Source organism: Apis mellifera, linkage group LG4 (assembly GCF_003254395.2).
Source record: "Apis mellifera strain DH4 linkage group LG4, Amel_HAv3.1, whole genome shotgun sequence".
Taxonomy (NCBI): domain Eukaryota; kingdom Metazoa; phylum Arthropoda; class Insecta; order Hymenoptera; family Apidae; genus Apis; species Apis mellifera.
The window spans coordinates 3429238-3440288 of NC_037641.1; the positions used below are offsets into that span (position 1 = coordinate 3429238).

Here is an 11051-nt window from a genome sequence, read left to right on the forward strand (position 1 = left end):
ATTTATATAACCACAAAAGCAGTCAACTTATTTGGAATAAAAAGATTTCTAAGTTATTCTGAATCAATAGCTTTTGGAAGATATATGTTAAATGGAATGCAATGGATATAAAAACACAATTCGCATTTCTACAGATTTCATTAATTGTTTAACAGTTTTATTTATCCTTCCAGTCTTAAAAATTTAGTATAAAAAGCATTTTGGCGATATACATGATTCTCTAAAATATTTATCCAAATAATGTTATGTGCTATAATATATTATATTTAGGCATGTAAATATCTAGTTTTACGTTCAATCTTCATTATTCTTTAACTTCAAGTTTTATTTGTATAATGTCGAAATTTGACTAGCAACTCTAAGATGCAAAAATTTCATACCTCAAACTATAATAAAATTAAGTACATTAAATCCTAGTTTATCACATTCGCAATAGGCTTATACATGAAATCTTCATATTCCATTTTTTTTAAACATGACTAACAATATTTGTTAGCTGGTAAAATACGAGTAATGTATAACATACAATATGCAAATACAAAGTATGCAATTTGCATAGATTACTAGGCACAAGGTGAAACGCTCCAAAAATTATTTCATAAAAATTATTGTAAGCTTTCTTCAGTATTTGATCTTGGCAGTCTGTAATGTTAAAATTTATAGAACCAAAGAATGTGGAAATATTTTCATGTTTACATAATCATCAAGAACCTATAAATAATTAATAAATAATTAAAATATTTAATAAAAACATAGTAAAGAAATTATATTGTTTTAATTACATAAATAATTATTAACCTCTTTCAAAGCATCTTTTGTGAGTTTTGGATAAAGATAAGTAAATCCAATGCTCAATAATTTTCCTGTTTGCAGATATAGATGTTTATTATAAAGAAGCTCTTGATCTATATATGGAGACAAAGGACTATTTTCCACTCCATCTTTATTGCAAGCTTCTGCCCAAGGTCCCATATGTTTGTCATTTACTTCTTCAACAACAGAACTCATATCTGTCTAAAATATATATAAACAAAAATAATTTTAAATTTCATAGATCTAAAATAAAAAATTAAAAATATATAAAATATTTCCATTATTTTATATATTAAATTTCCATTATATATATATATATATATATTAAAATAATGGAAATATTTTAAGTTTTATATATATATATAATTTAATTATTATCTTATTTTAAATTAAGAAAAAAATATGCATATGTACATATATATATATGATACATATAGAATATAAATCTGCATAATAAAATATATACATAAAGAATAATACAAATAAATATATATAAAAAAAAAAGAAAAAAATAATAAAAATTTTCTTCCATACTTTAGCTAGGGTGGATAATGCAGTACCCCAATAATCATGATTGATGTTAAATAATTCTGAAACTATAGCACTGATTGATCCTTGAGTTGAATCATCTTCATCAACAACATTGTATGTTTTGCCTATAGTATTTGGACTATTTACTACATGCCAAATAGCTCTAGCTACATCTCTCACATGAACTGTATTCATATGAAGATCTGGTCCCCAAAGTAACTTCATCATTTCTCCTAAATGTTTATAAACAGCTCCTACTACTAAACGTGGTGCTATAAAAAAAGTTTTTTATCTTTATATGGAATATTTTTAAAAAATTATATTTATTTTTAATTTTTTAATAAAAAATACATTATTATTACCTAATCCATTTCTATCACCACAACCATATACAATAGCTGGTCTAAGTATTGTATAGTTTAAATTTGGTATATTTTTTAAATCATTCTCTACTTGTAATTTATATTTTGCAACAAATGTCCATGGTTCTCCAGATTCTTCTTCTTTAAGAGGATGCTAAAAAATATTAAAACTTGATATTTGTAATAAATTATTTGACACAATAATAATAAAGTTCACATACTTTTTCAGAAGTATTAAAATTACCAGAAGATATTTCTACATAATGATTAACTTGTAATTTCGCAGCTTGTTGAGCACAATTTATACTCAACTTATAAATTCCTTCTTTATATACAGGATCTGTTTGACCACTTTTTGTTTCTCCAGCACAATTGATTACAAAATCAATTGGATTATCAGATAAAAATGCATTTTGACAAGATACTATAAACAAAAAATTCAAAGATTAATTAGTTAATATTATATATAAAATATATAATTAATAATTATTACAATTGTTTCGTCGAAATTATATAAAACTTTTACCGATATTCACATTACCTGCATTGATTAAATTAGCGCTTTTAAATTCAAGCAAAGGATGCTCAAATAATTGTTGATGTTTAGCATTTAGCCAAGCGGTTTGCGGTGGTACTTTATCTACGACACGTATAAAAGACACAAGATCGTTATCAAGTAAATATTCTACAAGATTACGACCTATGAAACCACATCCTGTTTCAACGATAAAATTTCTTTTCAGTTATGTTATTTATCACTTCCGCTATATACTATCATATAAATTAAAATATTTTTACCTCCTAAAATGATTATTCTTGGCTTTTTATCAGAACCAGATGTTGCCATAATTATTTGTCATTTAAATTTACACCGTTATTTCTTTATAAGTTTTGGTATACTTATGTCAAAATGAAGAAAACGTTAAGCGTTATGATACTTCATAAAAAAAAACTTCAATTGCGATATAGTTATCAAATCACTGTGCCACCCTTCATCTAACCTTAAAAATTTACTGCAATTAAATATGCTATCACTGTATTACACCAATATTTCTTATCAAGATCATCAATATTAAATGTAATTTTTGGCTGTCTTAAGTTAGAGGAAGACAGAATCATGAGGTACCGTTCACTGACAATTCTCGAATGCAATTTAAATACATTCCAAATCGTATATCAGTCACTAATAAACAAAATATGAAGAACAACTACTAAAAAACGAGATTACGAATGATCGATATATTTGGTCAAGTTCTAAAATTGATATAAATGTAGTCGATAGAAATGTTCTTCTTCTTTATTGACAGAGATTTGATTTAACAATAATTATAAATAGTTATTATAGATTTCATTATAAATATTCTATATATTATGAGTTTAGCAATTAAAAATTAAAAAAATTATTATATATTATAATATCATCCAATCCATATGTATATATTAAAACTATTATTTTCATATAATAATAACATGTAAAAATTTTTTATTTATGTTTTAATATTTTTTCTGATGTTTTTCTTAATCTATAATAAATATAAATATATTAAATGAATATTAAAATATGCAAGTATTTTATAATTCAACCAAGTTTTGTAATTAAAAAAATAAAATGTAAAATGTAACTCAAGTTTCTATCAACGTCGATGTTCTATTGCCATCTATTAGTTTATGATCTATTTGCTGTGCGTCTGGCATGTAGGATTATAAAATCAGAAGTTCAGTTGATTTTTTTGAAATATTATATTTAAAGTGTACTTGCATCTATTAAATTTTATCATTTGTTCATTAAAATAATTGTAATAGTTCAAAAGTGATCAAAATCGCACTGGTTAATGATAAAAAAATGATATAAATTCATGGTGTCTGTGTTCCGACATAAATGTGAGAGAGGAAAGGAAGAGAGATGTGTTGGTGGATGAATTACTACAATTTGCTTAATAGCTAATAGACTCAATTCCTTTTCTTTTTTAATTTATTGCCTTCAATCTTCTTGGCAAACATGGTGCCATAGTATTTGAAAAACCGATACAAATGGATTATGAAGAAAGAACCCAGATGTGACAGCTAAGCGCGAATTCCGGACCTTGCGCATCAAAGTTCGGCGCTTTAATCACATCGTAAACCCGCATCTAGACTTTAAAAATATTTCTGGTATGCTTTTACGATCTGTTCACGATGTCCGCATATGCGACGATACTGCCATATTTCATCTTAGGATTGTTAGGTAATTGCACATTCTATTATCTTTTATTTGACAGTTGTATTCGCAAGTTAAAATATATAATAATGCGAAATCTTTCAGAAATTATATAATTTTTTTATCAAATGTATTTTGAATTTTTAATAAAATTGTATAATTATTTTATAAATCGATATTATATTATGATATTAATTAAAAGAAAGAAAGAAAAAAAAGAAAGTTTAACAAAAAAAAAATACGCGTTTTCTTCTAGATTTGCTAATAAAGAATTCGTCTGTAAGGCTATTTAATATGTTTGCTTATGTTTGAAATATTATATATTTGAAATAATGAAAGCCAAAAAAAAGATTTAAAAAAATGTATGTATTTGTAGAAAAGAATAAACTTTCAATAAATGTATTTTCGATTATTGTTCCTCTGGTGACAAGTATAAAAAGATCGCCATAATATATCACTATTTAACAATAATGTAAATATAAAATTCAATTCTTCTCTCAAATGTTAATCCATTGTCATGAAATATAGATTTAAAGATAAATATAACAGAAAAAAAAAAAAACAATGTATTATAAATATATTTTTCGAAATATCTAAGCTGGAGCCAATTTACGATAAATATAACATCGAAACAATCGACAAAGACTTCTCTATACTTGATCATATTAGAGACGATGTATGTATCTCAAAACATCGACTTAGTCGATATTAATGCAATCGATGTGAAATAAGCATTTTACTTTTATAATTATTTTAAAAAAAAAATTAATTCTGAAAATAAAATTTTGGAAATGATGAAGCTATCTAAGTCTGATGTTTATTGTCTTAATTTTTAATGATACTTTTGGTTTGTTGATTTTGTTTGTTTTTCTGTTTTTATTGCGTATTTAATCAAATGTTTTACATTTATATATGTGATTTATTATTCTATGTTTATTGAATTGAAGCACAAATATGTGATTCAAATATTTTATTTGTTTTTCTATTATGTAAAAGATATGAAAGATTAGAATTTCATTTCATGAAAATTTCTTATAAATTTCTATACATTTAATAAAACAAGAATATATCTAAAAATTGAAAGAATTAAAAAGATTATAAAAAAATTTTTATTAATAACAAAATATTATATTTAAGTCTTAAATTAAGAATTATTAAATATTATTTTATAATTAGTATTATTTTCAGTTTTTTATATTGATAAAAAAATATAAGAAAAAAAATATTAAAATTAAAGAAAAATAATTTTAGAGTAAAATAATGATAAATAAATTAGATTAGATAAATTAAATATATTAAAAAAATAAATTATATGACAATGAATTTAGAAGATTCAATATATAATTAAAAAAATATATTTTTTTTTAATTAAATATAATAAATGTATATCCACACATTTTATGAAATTTATTATATAATATTATTAAAATTACTTTCTGTAATTGTTTTCTTTCTATAAATATTTTATTATAAATTTAAAATCTACAATTTTAAATCTTTTTTTTTTAATTTTATTGAAAATATAAAAAACTTTAATTTTTAGGATTTTCATTAGGACACGATGTCAAAGGTTCTTCAGTTTGTGAATTTTATAATGAAACAATGTGTGCAGAATCCCAGCAAGAATGTTCAGGAAGAGAAGAATGTGGACCACATGATCCAGGCAAAAGAAATCATTGTTATGTATTGTGGCAAATTGATAATGTGACTAAAAAGTCTATAATTAAATTAAAGGTGCAAAAAAAAGAATTATAGATTTAATAATATTTATTTTTAAGAAGTTCTATTTTTATGATTAAATTATAAATTTCAGGGATGTTTTTTAGATAGTAATGATTGCTATGACAGACCACATTGTATTGAAAACAGTGCAGAAAGAAAAAAAGAATTATTTTTTTGTTGTTGTGATGGTAATATGTGCAATCAGAATTTCACATGGGATCCTCATCCAACTTCTTCTTCTAAACCTATTCAGCCTGATATTCATGGTAAGTATTCATTTTAAGGATTGAATATTTATTCTATTAATTGAAATGTTAAAATTATTTCAGATTTAGAACCTGTTCCAAATACAGAACAACAAATAATAACACTTGTTTTGTCAATATCAATACCCATGCTCTTGCTTGCTATTATTTTGCCATTTTTATACTGGTGTTACCGACGTCGAAAGTCGGGATATTTCAACGAGGTTTGGAAGGCATATGTACAGATCTCTTAATTATTAAATGTTATAAGTCTTTAGTTACATATTGTATCATAAATTATTCTTATTACATAAATGTCACACAAAATAATTTTTGTAGGTACCAACATTAGAACCTCTTCCATTACCTCAACCATCTCCTAATTTGGGGTTGCGTCCAATACAACTTCTTGAAATAAAAGCTCGAGGTCGTTTTGGAGCTGTTTGGAAAGCACAATTAAAAAACGAAATTGTTGCTGTTAAAGTGTTTCCAATACAGGATAAACAATCCTGGCAAACTGAACAAGAAATTTTCAAACTTGCCCATATGGATCATGAAGATATATTACGTTTTATAGGTGTTGAAAAGAGAGGAGATAACTTACAAGCAGAATTTTGGTTAATTACTTCATATCATGAAAAAGGTTCATTATGTGATTATTTGAAGGCAAATGTTGTTACATGGCCTGAGATGTGTAAAATAGCAGAATCCATGGCAAGGTAATATTTCAATAGAAGTTTAAAAAACATCTTATATACTTCTATTGTGATAAAATTTTTAATTTATTAGAGGCTTGATGCATTTGCATGAAGAAATTCCAGCCAATAAAGCAGATGGATACAAACCTGCTGTGGCTCATAGAGATTTCAAGTCAAAAAATGTTTTACTTAAAGCTGATATGAGTGCTTGTATAGCAGATTTTGGTTTAGCATTAATATTTCATCCTGGCAAACCTTGTGGAGATACCCATGGGCAGGTATATATTAATATTTTAATATATATACATATATTAAGATATATAAGATTTACTATTTATAGGTTGGAACAAGAAGATATATGGCTCCAGAAGTTTTAGAAGGAGCAATTAATTTCACAAGGGATTCGTTTTTACGAATTGATATGTATGCCTGTGGACTGGTACTTTGGGAGTTAGCTTCACGATGCACTGTGCAAGATGTAAATTCCTATTTATATATATTTTAGTCCATTAAATATTGCATTATTAATTAAATTGAATTGCATTTATTCATTTTAGGGACCAATAGGTGAATATAGATTACCATTTGAAGATGAAGTAGGTCTTCATCCTACTTTGGAAGATATGCAAGAAAGTGTTGTTCATAAAAAAGAAAGGCCAATCATTTTAGAAACATGGCGTAAACATCCTGTAAGTAAATTTCGCTTTATAAAATTATGAAACATATATATATGATTTATTTTAAAAGAAATTAATTTTCATAATTTTATGCTATTTTTAAGGGACTTCAATCAATTTGTGATACAATGGAAGAATGTTGGGATCATGATGCTGAAGCACGTCTTTCAGCTTCTTGTGTAATGGAAAGAGTTGCTACATTGAGTAGGACGCTTGTTTTAAATTCGTCGACATTAATACGAGTTGATAATACCAACGAGACTATTACTACTAAGGAATCTAGTATGTAGTTGATTTATGTGTATTATAGTTTTAGTTAAATTGCACAACCATTTTCTGTATCATAATTTTTGCGCATACATTAATGAGGAATGTTTAAATATCATATGATATTTTAATAATTATTTTTTATTTTTATTGTTTTTTTCTTTGTTATTTATGAGGATCTCTTATTATGTTTTAAAATAATTTAAACGTAATTAATCAAATTATTTCCATGATTAGCTAATAAAATTTTGAATAGAAATATTTTTATTAATTTAAAAATAATTTTTTTAAATTATTGTTATTTATTAAATATAATTATAGTCTCAATATAATATTCATCTTTGGGTTATTTATATACAGAATGTTAATATATTTATAGAACATCTTAAAAAATTTATTCTTGTTCTAGAACAAACAAAAGTATTCTTAAAATAAACAAAAGTTAATATATAAAAATATTTGAAGCTTATTTAAAAATTATAAAAAATTTAAGTTCGTATTAAATGAGATGGAGATAGAACTATCTTGTTATTTAAAGAATGAAAAAGTTGTCTCACTTCATTTAATGAATATAAATTATTTATAATTTAATAAATAAGCTTTAATTGACTATATCAACTTTTATGTTTTTAGTCTTTAGAATCAATCTTCCAAAGATATTCCACAAATATATTAATACTATGCATAAATCATTCATATCATTTAAATTATACAGTTAATATAATTGTTAACTGTATTATTAATTATATTAAATATCATTATTTTTTTTTAAATTCAAAACATTAATGAATCAATTATTCATTAAATTAATTTTTTTATTGTATGTTTAAAATTAAGGATTTATAATGAAAAATAGCTTAATTAAACGTTCCTAGATTTTTTATTCTTAAAAATATTTACATTTCATTCATAAATCTCAGTTTATTGAAAAATACAATGCAATTAGAAATATTTCTTTATATATACAGTGTTAATAATCAACATAAATATTGAGATTCTTATTTTTTATTTTTTGTTGAAATAATTATAATCTGTCAAATGATATTATGATGATATTACTATTTTCTTTTTTTAATTTTTAAAGCAATCTCATTCCTCATTGATGTTAGCAATCGTGCAATGATTGATCAGAAATAACAAAATGAATTACTAGCCAAGTGAACATTCAATGGATAATTTTTATCCATAAGTCTTATCATATGTGAATTGTTACAAAGATAACTCAACAATTTTATACAAAGTACCTGGTAGAAACAGTCAAGTTAACTAATTGGAAGCCATGAGGAATTTATTAGGACTTTTTTATACAAAATGAGCTATTTTGATTTTTTGCATTTTAAAGCATAAAATATTTAAGATGACTAATTTATTTCGCGAAATAAGATTTTTTCCATGACTTTTTTTTTTTATTTTATTCAAAAAAAATGTGAAAAATAAAAATTAATTTATTGAGAATATATTGATATCTATAGATTTTAATTGACAAATATAGACTTTCTAAATTTAATAACTTTCATATTAATTAAATTAAAAATGTATAAAATGTATATTATTAAAATGTACTTTGAATAATCAAAATTGATGTTATATATTGTTCATGGATTAAATTTTATTAAGCCAAGTAAAAGTCTTCCTTATATATTTTATTTTTAACTTTCATTATAGCACAGAATTTTATCAAGAAAAGTGATTTTTTAATTATTATACATGACCTAACTTTGAACTAAGTCTTGCATCCAGTGTGTATGCATAGATATATGAGGTCTTGAATATATAATTATTATATATTATTTATATAATTGAAAATATTGAATAAAACAACGCATCTTGTATAAATCAGTTTTCTACAATGTAATTATATTTGTACAAATTTTTAGAATTTATATTGTGTAAAAAAATTTTCACTAGATTCAATCTTTAATGTTTTAGATAAAATTGTTTTTATATTATAAATTTTGTTTTAATATCTTATAATTTGATAAATTTTAAAAAATTTATGATATTTTAATTATTCATTAATACTTTTAATAATAAATTGCAATTGGATTATTTTTAATAGAATGGTTATTCAAGGTGCACATTTTAAATATTTTATTTAAATAATATATCAATTCTAACAAATGATTTCTTTTACTTGCTCTGAATTATTTTAATTAGATAAAATAAAGATAATTGAAATAATGAGAAAGATTTATAAATCAAATTTATATTAGTATTTTTTTTATTTCATGAATAGTTAAATTCTTGATCTTAAAATTAAGTTAATTATATATGAAAATCGCATATTGCATTACACAAACTGTGATAATAAGTACCAGAGTTAAGTAAACGATAATAATATTATCGTAACGATAAATAAGGCCTAATTATATTTCAAAAATATTTATCATAATTCATAATTATAATTTCTCAGAGCAGGTAAAAGATAGAGAGGTTATTTTATTTCTTTATATTGGATTTTAGCAGTGCCAAAACGGTAATATATGCACACTTTATAGCTTTGTATATTAATTTGTAGTTAAATAAGATACTGAAATCGATAATATCTATAAATTTTTAACATACAATGTTATAAAATGAAAATTAACCTATAATTGATAATATTTCCTTTATATAATATAAAAAAATTTATATATAATATTCATTTTTGTAATACAATATAATTATAACAAGTGAGTAAATAAATTATAGATTATAAAATTTATTAGTTATACTATTTATCTAAAATCTATATTAAAATCAATTATGGGTTAATTATAATACTAGAATTTAATCAATTTTTGGACTTTTACATATCGAGAAGCAGATAACTGCATTCGTAGAGATTTCTTATTTCATATGCTGTATATGTCGCAAATTTTGTTTGTAAAAATTATCTAAAAAATTGTCATAAGAATATTTTAATCTCATCATTGCTAATTGTTACGTAATTTCGTAATTTAATACGTTTTTTGCATAAAACGTTAGAAAGCAATGCATTTGGTAGATAAATCAGTCATTAACATAAGACTGAAATATAAATAAAAAATTATGTACAATAATAAAAAAAAATGTTTGCAATTTTATGCTGTGTTGAGCACATAGTGATTTCAAGAAAGTGCAATGGTGAGGTAATATTTTGAAACATCGTGTACATTAATAATTAATAGATATAAATCATAGGTATACAATGTATGGCGTTACATTGCTTATCTTTATTAAATCATATCCTATAAATAAATACAGAAATTAGATTTTAATATTGACAGTACTGCAATGGCATTCCAGTCACATATAACATATATTGTATATTAATGTAAGCCAATATTATAATTTTTAATTTTCGAATTATAAAAATTTTTATTAGTTTCGTCCAATATAAATCGAAACATTTCATTGATACGTGATATTTATCATCATTTGTCATTTAAATTGCAGTATTTTGTTATTTAATTAATATTTTTGAATTTTACTATCTAATTTTATATAATTATTGAAAACTATTATATAATTTAAAATATACTATAATATTAGCAAAAATTTAAATTCATAATCTCATA

The 11051-nt window shown here is 23.0% G+C and overlaps 2 protein-coding genes across 5 annotated transcripts; one reads left to right on the forward strand and one right to left on the reverse strand.

Annotated features, from left to right (window-relative positions):
• Positions 1-119: 119 nt before the first annotated feature.
• Positions 120-2923, reverse strand: LOC412149. Of its 2 annotated transcripts, none has more exons than XM_395613.7 (7): positions 2505-2923; positions 2248-2421; positions 1928-2130; positions 1707-1860; positions 1348-1616; positions 799-1014; positions 120-711 (listed from the first exon to the last, which is right to left on the reverse strand). In XM_395613.7, exons 1-7 carry the CDS (start codon positions 2551-2553, stop codon positions 658-660), a joined length of 1119 nt encoding a protein of 372 aa, XP_395613.3. In that variant the 5' UTR covers positions 2554-2923; the 3' UTR covers positions 120-657. The 2 variants fall into 2 exon arrangements, with proteins under 2 accessions (XP_395613.3, XP_006558774.1); XM_006558711.3 differs by having other exon boundaries at positions 2248-2346; positions 2505-2905.
• A 448-nt stretch (positions 2924-3371) lies between these two features.
• On the forward strand, positions 3372-7705 carry LOC412471 (activin receptor type-2A). Of its 3 annotated transcripts, none has more exons than XM_006558710.3 (9): positions 3372-3930; positions 5447-5637; positions 5717-5891; positions 5955-6109; positions 6210-6589; positions 6660-6846; positions 6909-7046; positions 7126-7257; positions 7350-7705. In XM_006558710.3, the coding sequence occupies exons 1-9, from the start codon at positions 3882-3884 to the stop codon at positions 7533-7535; spliced, it is 1593 nt and encodes a 530-aa protein (XP_006558773.1). In that variant the 5' UTR covers positions 3372-3881; the 3' UTR covers positions 7536-7705. The 3 variants fall into 3 exon arrangements, with proteins under 3 accessions (XP_006558773.1, XP_395928.4, XP_016767505.1); XM_395928.7 differs by having other exon boundaries at positions 5955-6094; XM_016912016.2 differs by lacking the exon at positions 3372-3930 and having other exon boundaries at positions 5507-5637; positions 5730-5891.
• The last annotated feature ends 3346 nt before the right edge of the window (positions 7706-11051 follow it).

Excerpts from the sequence above, each read along its gene's own strand:
- LOC412149 (XM_395613.7), bottom strand. The coding sequence starts at position 2,553 with ATGGCAACATCTGGTTCTGATAAAAAGCCAAGAATAATCATTTTAGGA. Across the intron at positions 2,131-2,247 it reads CGCTAATTTAATCAATGCAG|TATCTTGTCAAAATGCATTT; the intron begins GTAATGTGAATA and ends TTTTGTTTATAG. Across the intron at positions 712-798 it reads CAAAAGATGCTTTGAAAGAG|GTTCTTGATGATTATGTAAA; the intron begins GTTAATAATTAT and ends AATTATTTATAG.
- LOC412471 (XM_006558710.3), top strand. The coding sequence starts at position 3,882 with ATGTCCGCATATGCGACGATACTGCCATATTTCATCTTAGGATTGTTA. Across the intron at positions 3,931-5,446 it reads TTTCATCTTAGGATTGTTAG|GATTTTCATTAGGACACGAT; the intron begins GTAATTGCACAT and ends TTTAATTTTTAG. Across the intron at positions 5,892-5,954 it reads TATTCAGCCTGATATTCATG|ATTTAGAACCTGTTCCAAAT; the intron begins GTAAGTATTCAT and ends AAATTATTTCAG.